At 42.6% G+C, this 9,959-nt stretch overlaps 2 protein-coding genes across 2 annotated transcripts; both read left to right on the forward strand.

Annotated features, from left to right (window-relative positions):
* Positions 1-1,131: 1,131 nt before the first annotated feature.
* On the forward strand, positions 1,132-1,657 carry LOC146196591 (polyubiquitin). The gene has a single exon (XM_084596376.1). The coding sequence runs from the start codon at positions 1,132-1,134 to the stop codon at positions 1,591-1,593; it is 462 nt and encodes a 153-aa protein (XP_084452502.1). The 3' UTR covers positions 1,594-1,657.
* Positions 1,658-3,539: 1,882 nt separating this feature from the next.
* On the forward strand, positions 3,540-9,688 carry LOC146196592 (mitochondrial ubiquitin ligase activator of NFKB 1-like). The gene is made up of 3 exons (XM_084598346.1): positions 3,540-3,794; positions 4,238-4,449; positions 8,586-9,688. Exons 1-3 carry the CDS (start codon positions 3,669-3,671, stop codon positions 9,298-9,300), a joined length of 1,053 nt encoding a protein of 350 aa, XP_084454472.1. The 5' UTR covers positions 3,540-3,668; the 3' UTR covers positions 9,301-9,688.
* Positions 9,689-9,959: the final 271 nt, after the last annotated feature.

Raw genomic sequence — 9,959 nt, forward strand, 5'->3', positions numbered from 1 at the left:
ACTGTACCACCCCGGCGGGGCAATTACCGAAACTAAATCTGTATTTATGTCGTTCGAGGGTATCCGTTACTAACCTCTGTGAGCGTTTCGAATAAATTGAATCCATAGATCATTTTTTCCTCTTCTGCCGGCGGTTCGCATCTCTCCGCAAAATTTGCTTAGCGACTCCCCTTTCGAGATTAGGCCTTCCTCTAACCATTCCAGTTCGTCTCTCCTTCGGGGCAAGGGTCAGAAGATACGCCTTAAAACCAGAGTGCGATTCTATTCATGATTACATAATTTCAACAGGCAGATTTCTTTGCTAGGTAAGACTTCATCGCTTTTTCTTTTCCTTTTTATTTTTGTTTTTCTAAATTCTGGTTAAACACCCATACATATTTGAATACACCAGCATTTTACCATTAATATTTGCAATCCCTAGCCAATACCCCCCCCCCCCCCTGGGTATGTGCCATTTTGTCTGATGTCATCATTATTATCATCATCATCATGATCACGCTGCCTGCACGCGAAATCGTTCCAAATTTGTGCAACCACCGACAGCAGCAGTAGCTGGTTTCAAATTATCTGGTTAACTCATCATATGGTTGGCTCCACGTTTTCAGCATAGTGAAAGCTTCCAGCCTTAAGGTAAGCCTAATGTGCCGTTGTGTGCTAAGCGCTTCTCGTTAAGGTTCTTTGCTGCTGTGATTATGCAAGCCTCGAGAGCACATTCCAGTGATTGTTTTGCGAACACGTTCGGTAATCAGCTCTAATGAGCCATCATCCTGCTGCACTCGTTTCCTAGCAGGAAACGTAGCCACTGTTGAAATACGCGGCGCTGTTTCGTATTCTGTATCTACTTATAATGCGCCGTTGGCGTAATACAACTTGATGCCATGTTTTACTAATCGTTGATGGGCTGTCGTAGAGAGGTACTTCTGTTGTATCTAACTGAATATACGCGCCCATGGTATTTTGTGCCGCTCATAAATTCGTAAGGTCGCCTGCTAGGCTTCGAACGAGGACTGTCAGACTTACGTAGGCGCCTTTCCGGCCTTGATATGTTCAGCATGAGTGAGTCACCGTTTTCTTTACTTCATGCCTCACCGTGCTGTTTCTTTTTTTTTCTCTCTCTATAGATCAGTCACCATGCAGATATTTGTGAAGACCCTCACAGGAAAGACCATTACTCTCGAGGTCGAGCCCAGCGACACAATCGAGAACGTCAAGACCAAGATTCAGGATAAGGAGGGTATCCCGCCAGACCAGCAACGTCTCATATTCGCTGGCAAGCAGCTTGAGGACGGCCGCACATTATCCGACTACAACATTCAGAAGGAGTCAACCCTCCACCTCGTCCTACGTCTGCGCGGTGGCATGCAGATTTTCGTCAAGACACTCACTGGCAAGACCATCACGCTCGAGGTCGAGCCGAGTGACACAATTGAGAATGTCAAGGCCAAGATCCAAGACAAAGAAGGCATTCCGCCTGACCAGCAACGTCTCATCTTCGCTGGCAAGCAGCTTGAGGACGGCCGCACCCTGTCCGACTACAACATACAAAAAGAGTCAACCCTCCATCTTGTGTTGCGTTTGCGCGGTGGCCAGTAGACTTTTCTTTTTGGTGGCCTAGGGTCAACCCTCCAAATTGTCCTGAGGCTCCTGGATGGACAGTAGACTTTTTCTGCAACTCTTTCTTTGGCAGTCTCGCAAAATGACCAGCAGTTTTTGCAACTGATGTGTACATCTGGAGCCGCGAAATAAAGACGAAACCCCCGCTGACATCACTCAATTCTGGGAGGTTAAAAACATGACTGATGCAAGTATGTGCCCATAGCTGTGTTTGTGTAAATGACGACTGTCCTTTGAAATTCCTGGGCGCCGGAGTTAAGTTCAGCACTTATCTTCCATTTTCTTGCTTTTTGCAAGCTCAATCAGACTGCACTGCTAGCATTGGGGCGGCACAGCTTTTGACAAAATTGGATGGTGGAGTGCTGAACTTGCACGCTGCTTGTGTTTTGGCTGTTCATAAGCCCATTGTCATAACGTATCACCTTCGCAATTTCATCGCATGCCCCGTTGAAAATAGTCATAAAAGGTACAGCTTTTAGGTTCAATGTTGGAATGTTGCAGTACCGTGGTGCTTGAACCAGTTAGTGAACTGAGTGAAACAACGGGAGCCTTTTTCTTTGCGCAGAGAGAAGGGTAGCTGATGTCCTTGCATATACCGGATTATACATCTGCTCGAGTAAATACTTCTCGTGCCACAATTTGTTGCAAAGTTTGTACTCATATCTCGTACTTATGCTAGTACTCATAGCTCGCTTAAGTTACGACAGATCAAGGTTACAGATTGCGAGGTTGATTATTTAGTATGTGTAAGCGAAGCTAAGGCATCGATCGAATGCGTATCTTGATCCGCTGGCGTACGTCGCGCCGACTGTCGCCGTCGCTAGCATGCACGAGTGACAGTGGTGCTGGCTGTACAACTTATCTATGTCTCAAGTGCTGGCCGCGTGCAACCGGGAGTGAAGACAGCGATTTCTGTCACTTGCAGGAGTTCGTCGTTGTAAGAATTGGCGAATTGACGTCTTTTCAGCTGCTCGAAAGTTGCGGAGCCTGTGACTTCTGTACGTTGTGAGTATGCAGTCAAGAGCTGACAAGTAGGCATATATATGTAGTGCATAACTGTATCCATCAGAGCAATGTGTCGGCTTTGTTAGCTATGAGCCAAGTCATGAAAATCGACAGGATACGTCGGGCGGGCGCAGTTTCCGACACTCCATTTTGCTGTCCCTTCGAAGCCTGGCTGTGGCGTTGGCATGCCCTCATCTTTCGTGCTCGCCGCGGAGAGCTTGTCTCATATAAATGAACTTCAGACAGTGCAGGTTCGCTGCCAACTCGAACTCTCGTGTATGCAACTTCGCGGTCTGTAATGTTACAAGTGGAATACTTACTTGTGCCAATAGATGCATGAAACCTTTGAAACCTGGCCACACCAATGGCCACGTTTTATAAAAATCAATTATCCATTGAGCATTTTCAACTGACCAGACCTCAGTATTGGTTGTACTATGCACCCATTGTTATTTCTTTTACTAGTCCGTAAAACTGCCTTTTACTTTTACTGCTTCCGTCTGATGCTACTGTCAAGCCGATGTGACGTCAGATGAAATGAAATATTGATCGTCATTTTAAATGAATCTTTTTGGAGTACAGGCCCTATCCACACTTTCGAGTGAGTGAATTAGAAGACTTTATTTCCACTGACATGGACCTAGATTCCACGCTTAACAAGTTCAATTATGGCGCTCAAATGTGCGCCCGCCTTCTCCTCACTATCCTCACTCCCTCTTCACTGTTCTGTTTTGATTTTAGTCTAAAACGAGACATAACTCTAACAATAAAACGTGTTTTTTTTCTCATTTTTAGCATTTATATTTGTTTTCTTTTTTTATTATTGCCACTTTATATCCACAACCAAAAATAATACTGCTGAGGTTTGGCCAAATCTAGTTGCCACATATTGAGTTGTCAAATAACAAAGAGAAGTGAGTTTTCTTTTTGTATTAAGCTTTTATTTTGCCGGGTTCCCTTGGCCGTGTTTTCTATGTATTGGGTATGACGAGGTTAGAGGAACTAAATTACGGATAATTGCTTCTGTTTGATAAATACTCTGCCGCATCATGCCGTTTGATTGGCTCTCTCAGTACCTCACGCTAGAAAATGTTTGCTTGGGTGTCAACCTCGTTACACTTAGTGTGATCTACAAGGCATACCGAACTAAAGTGACCAACTTCGAGGCAGTTCAGGTGAGAGAGTTTGTTTTTGCAGTGAGGTCTTGATGAGCCTGCTTGACACGCTGTTAACTTCGAGCCGGAAACATGGGGAATAGTAAATTCAATGATGTGTTGTTAGCGAAATATTACGGGAAAGCCTAATGAGGAGCGTTGCTCTTGCAGAGACTAAAAATATCGCCACATATTTTATGGAATCTAATCCGGAGCCTTACTACGGCAACTTATTGCGGCTTTACCGGAAAAAGAAAGATCATGGGTTATGGCATTCTTCAACTTTGTTTTGTTGGTCGCACCTTGCCTGATTAAAGAAAAAAAAAACTTGCTCACACACCTTATACAGCAATTCTTTCGAAATTTTCCAACCTCTTCAAGGTGCTAGTTCCTGCGTGACTTCACGTTAAAGAGCGTTTGTTTCGCTTGTCATGCGAATTACGTGCCTTGCTTTGCCTTTGCAGACGGCTCGTCAATTTGACATTGATCACCATCTAGCATCCAAATTACGTGAAGAGTATCCTGATGGCACTGCCGTGCACGCTGTCATCAGGGGACATGTTAAGGCTTTGGGTGACACTATTAAAAGCAGGCACATGCGCCATGCCAAGGCTGTCATCCAGGAGTGCTGCCTTACTGAGCACAAGATCCAGTGGAGCCCAGTGTCCCGGTTTTGGTAAGTATGTGGGCATCACAATGCTGTAATGCCCAGACAGTAAAAATGTGGGGTAAAAGTTCTGAACTGAAAGCATTTTATTATCCCTTGTCCCAATATTACAGAAAAAAAAAAAAGGGGGGGGGGGGGGGCAGTTATGTTGTGGAAAATGTTACTGCCTTAAAAACTGAACAAGCTACAGACTTCTGGAAATTTCAGCATAATCAAACTTTTGTACACATGCTCAGACATCTACCACCAAACACAGAGTTAAAGGGGCACTAAGGGCAACTCTATTCAATTATTTTCCTTGGCAAAAATTGATCCTCTGGCACTTTATAGGTATTTTAATATGTGACAACAAAAATATGTCTGTGGCAGAGAAAGTTTATAATATTCAACTCACTTCAAACGCTTGCCATCCATACTGAAGACTGCTTTCTACCACTTTTAAGTGCTTGGTGGTACAGCATACTGTCCGAGGTTCATGCTGAAAATTAATTGCCGATACCGACTTGCAAAATCAGAAGGTGATTCTAGCTTTCAAAAGGTTTGTTTTCGGAGCTTTTGACAACACCATGATCAAAACTAAACTATACTGTGTGACTGTTTTCTATGGCAGCGGAGTAGTAGCTATGGAGCTGAAACATCCCCATTCATTCTGTGGTCACATAAAGCCCCCAGTCACAGTTACAAGCATTTTCAATCATAAAGAGACATGACAAAAGCACCTTGTTTTATTGCAATAGTTATTTTAGGTTATGTACAATTACAGATAGCTTCCATAAATAGTGCCAGCTGTACCATCAATGAAGTGATGCAGCTGTGCAGAAAGGAACTTGCCTGATGGCAGGTCCTACGTCCAGACTATTGGCGATACACCACAGTCGCAAATTCTCTGCCAGCCTGCATGTTTTTCTTTACTACTAAAAAGCAGTTATCGTAGAGAATAGGATCCACTAGGACTTGTATCTGTCAGGGTCCAAATTCTAATTTGCTTCTCTTTCAATATCATCCCCTTTGCCTGTGAAATATTTCTGAAAGGAACAACTTCAAAAGGGACACAAGTTAGAACAAGGGCCTAGCTTGCTGCTTCACTTCACTTTTTGAGCTGCCATCAGTGAACATATAAAATATAACAGGCAGTGCAAATGTGATATAACCTGCCACCAGTAGATAAAATTAAAATCTGTTTTACCATCTGCTGATGGAGCGTTATTCGTCGTGAATTATTGCATTTTGCCAGGATGGTTCACCATTTGCTTTATGTGGTTTTGCAGCAGCCTTTACTGCTTTTCATCTCCGTGCATTTATTCTTGCGTGCTGTTCTTTTTGGGTAGAGTGATGAGCCAATGAGTCCAGGCTGCTGCTTTCATCTCCGTGCATTTATTCTTGCGCGCTGTTCTTTTTGGGTAGAGTGATGAACCAATGAGTCAGGCTGCTGCTTTACACATTGCAGGCCCTCGGCATCTCTTGCAGCTGGCAAACATTATTTTATGTTATTTTCAAGCCACTGCACACTACTATTAACATTTGTACAGACTGTATCATATGTTATGTGTTGTACTTTCAAGTTTAAACTGAGAAACAAAGGTATGCCGATGTACGCCGAATTCACATTTTGAAATTCAATTTTAACCAAAAAAGGACAATATTTTTGGCATGCACATTAAAACTAAGTGGCTATTCAGTACCGGTAACAGTAAGCTACAGAACAAAATTAAGGAAGTTCTCAAACTAGGAACTTTGTGACACAAAAGTGAGACACATTTAGTACTGTGATTGTTAGTTATGAGGGATTGATCTGCGAACCCAGACCGTCGTCACAGATTGGAAGGCTCTACTACTTATCTAACCATTGTTGACTAGCATAGCGCCGTCTCGCCATAGCATGTAACCATCAGTGTTAAGCCATACATGAACGGCACAAAACTGTCATGTTCTGGCTTCTGTTACAGTTAAGCTGTAGTTCCGTCACCGCCTAACCGCTATATGATGCGCTGTCCTCTCGTTTAGTGCATAGTGCAACCAGAATACGGCAACCAAGTTTTTAGATCTAAGCTGCCACATCCCTTTTTATATCACAGCAGAATAATTTACCTTTCACATTTTTTACTTTTTCTTCCCATTGCACAGCATTTTGCTGTGCAGATACCTCTTAGGATGAGCATTTATGCTATTGTTAATTCTGCTACATGAGCTACTGGTTGAAAAATGGGGTTAAAAGTAAATTCTGCATCACTTTTGACTGCACAGAGGCATTATATACAGAGTGTCCAAGTTATCTTTAGCTAAGGATTAAAAAAAATAAGCATTTGAGGTAAGCCAGGGGAACTGCTTGCCTACAGCTGCCAGCCGTCTGGCACACCACAGGCATTTTATTTTATATTGCAATTGACTAATTAGTACTTCAACAAGAGTTATTGTCAGGCTAGTTGTCTTGAATTTTGTAATGCCATGAAAGACTATGCGCAAAAAAGGGCAACACAACAGCATTACAAGACTAATTAGTAATTAAGATAATTTTTCTAATTTAATAAATAGTGCATTTAACTTAACAAATGTGATATTCAAAGTTGGAGATCACTTTCTAAAACCCCATTCCATTTATTCACGATAGAGAAAGCCTCACATATATCTTTTTTCCGAGCTGCACAGAAAGCCTGCAAAATACAAAAACTATCATGGTGTTAGTACATTCGTGCGCCACTATTGAGATGCTCCCAATCTCGGTTTGAGTGAACAAAATTAGCTGCAGTCTCAATGGCCCAGTTTCTGTAGTAGGCTGATATGTTAGTGATGAATGCAGCAAGCACGGCGAGCTCACTACAACCTGCATCGTCACGTGTCCCGGCAGGCTGCCATGGGCGAAGACACCATCGCGGGCATAATGGCTTACCGCTACAACGGGGCCATGAAGCCATGCCGCGGCTTAATTTGTTCATTGAAAGCAGCACAATCATGATGTGTGAATGCGTCAGTCACGGGACTTTTTTCCTTTTTTTTTTTTTTTGTATTTTGTGGACTTTCTTTGAAGCTTGAAGAAAAGTGCATGTTACGCCTTCTTTACCACATAAATAGAAAAGACGTTTCTGATCGTGCTTTCCAGCTTTTCAAATCACATTTATCTTCTAAAGTCAATACTTAATAATTTAGAAAAAAAATTATATTAATTACTACTCAATTAGTTGTAAAAAAAGAATTTGCCTGTAGTGTGCAAGATGGCTAGAAAATCTATGCAACTGGTTTTCCTGGCCTACCTGAATATTTTTTTTATTTTTTTACCCTTGGCTAAAGTTAGCTTGAACACCCTGTATTGTCACTGTTGAAAACTGAAAATATGTACAAAATAAATTTGTCGAAAATAACCAAAAGCAGCATATTGAAACAAATACCGAAAAAGTATGCTGAATTATCTGAGAGTAAGAAAAAACAACAAACAATCCAACCTGTAGTTACATGTAAAGTACTGCAGAGTTAAAATTCAGTTTGGGAGCTATTAGCACTGTCTTTACTTTTCATGCAGGCACCATCACTACTTAGTGATGCTGTTTGCTAGATTGGTTAGCCATAACTTGCCTTGATTTTCTGCATTCTGATAACTATAGTTGTGTTCAGCATATCGGGACAGCAGTTTCTAAACTAGTTACATTTCACTAAGCCAAGGTGAAGTTAAAATTTTTTTTTTTTAATGTTGTAATGGCTCGTTATCCGTTATTCACGGACACCCACTGCAGTGCTTGGTGGGTGTCCGTGAATTTCTCCTGACCCGTGGATAATTCCTCCATTGGTCTACAAACTAGTCCTTTACGGTCTACTGACGGTAAAGTTTCCCTTGTGGTTTGTTTCTCCCATTTTTTTTTTTCTATCTTATCACTGCATGGTAGAGGCATTATCATTGTTACGTATAATGCCTTTTCATTTTCCTTAGTTTTCTGCATGCATTCTCTGGTTTCTTTTCTCTATGGTCATAAAGATTAACCGGTGACCAGGCAAGTAATTCAGGATTACTTGCCCAAATTTCTCTTAGCGTTTATCCGAAATAAAGAATAAAGGCAGTAAACATTGGTAACTGAACATTGAAGGCACCCGTGTGCATATGTGAAGTCAGGGTTCATTTTGTGTTTGTATGACTAAAATAAAGTTTTTTTTTTAAGGTCACAGACCCAGCGGGAGATACAACGCATCCTCAACTTTGTACCATTTGGCCTGGTATCACGGCACAGCAGTATGATGGTGGAAGTAGTGGACCCATTGGAGTGTGAAAATGTGCCAGTAAACTGTGTTTACGAGAACTTCATCCCAAATCGAGAAGGCCTCAGCGGCGTGTTTTTTGGCTGGCTGCGAGGCGAACAGACCAAGGGCATCGAAGAACAGGAGTTCCTTCTTGAAGAGGGCTCTGCGCTGACAGCATTTGGCACTCTAACTGTTGCAGAAGATGGTACAGTCAAGCTGGTTCCACCAACTGACGGGGTTTGCTATTACCTCACGCAACTCAGCCATCCTGCTCTCGTATCAAAGCTGCGCTCTGAACTCGGAGTGCTGCGTGTTGTTAGCATGGTGCTTGGGTGCACAGCGCTGGGCCTCTCCTGCTACCTGGTGTTCACGTGGTGGAAGGCAAAACAGGCACAGGCCCAGAAAAGGAAAGACTCGATACGCCGTGAAGAAGCAAGGAAGCAACGGCGAAAGCTCAATCGGGATTCAAGTTCGGAGCACCCCACCTGTGTCATCTGCCGCACAAACCCTGTGGAGGTGATGGTCTTGGAGTGTGGCCATGTTTGTTTATGCACAGACTGCTCAGATATGGTAACTGGGAACTGTCCCATGTGCAGAGCTCCTATCAAAAGGATTGTAGCAGCGTTCCTTCCATGACCCACTGGTTGAAGTGGTGTACGGTTTTAAGACAACAAGCATATAAAGTGCTTTTGCAGGTCCACACACACTCGGCTGGTGCACTGGTTTGAGTACATTTCGAAAATTTTCGTGCTGGATTTCATGCCCGTAATGGTAACAGATGTGCTAACCATTATTTTGTAGCACTGTTTGAGAAGTGCACACACAGAAAAGTTTACAGATAATTGATAGTTACTGCATAGTTGTTGCTAATGTCCGTCTTTTTTTTTTTACACTCAAGAACAGTTGTGTAAAGCTCCCTAGTTGGCTCTCATTTGGCCATTTAGCTTATCATAAAGTTCTTGCTGTCAGTCCTGTGATTGAGCGGAGAGTTTTAAATAAAGGCTGCCTGCTGTGTGGCAACAAACTATGTGGTTTTGTGTGAATGTGTATCCTGGCAAGCTTAAGCACTGTAAATTTTGCTGGTAACCTATAAGTATTTGTGCAGGCAAGTAGTTACCAGTAGATTTGTTGTTTGCAGTGATGACTTAGTCCCAAGAATAAGCAGCAACTTAAACAGTTGCAGCTGGTTTAAACGATAATGCAAGACTTTTACTTTTCCTCCTGTGCCTCGGAAAATAAATGCGTGCGAAAGGCAATAGAGCTTTTCACAGAAATGGTCGTGGGCACTGCCATAT

Source organism: Amblyomma maculatum, chromosome 3 (genome assembly GCF_055883805.1).
Source record: "Amblyomma maculatum isolate TAMU_Amacu chromosome 3, ASM5588380v1, whole genome shotgun sequence".
In the NCBI taxonomy this organism is placed as follows: domain Eukaryota; kingdom Metazoa; phylum Arthropoda; class Arachnida; order Ixodida; family Ixodidae; genus Amblyomma; species Amblyomma maculatum.

Coding starts and splice junctions, on each gene's coding strand:
- LOC146196592 (XM_084598346.1), top strand. CDS start 3,669: ATGCCGTTTGATTGGCTCTCTCAGTACCTCACGCTAGAAAATGTTTGC. Junction 3,795..4,237: donor CCAACTTCGAGGCAGTTCAG/GTGAGAGAGTTT, acceptor TTGCCTTTGCAG/ACGGCTCGTCAATTTGACAT. Junction 4,450..8,585: donor AGCCCAGTGTCCCGGTTTTG/GTAAGTATGTGG, acceptor TTTTTTTTTAAG/GTCACAGACCCAGCGGGAGA.
- LOC146196591 (XM_084596376.1), top strand. CDS start 1,132: ATGCAGATATTTGTGAAGACCCTCACAGGAAAGACCATTACTCTCGAG.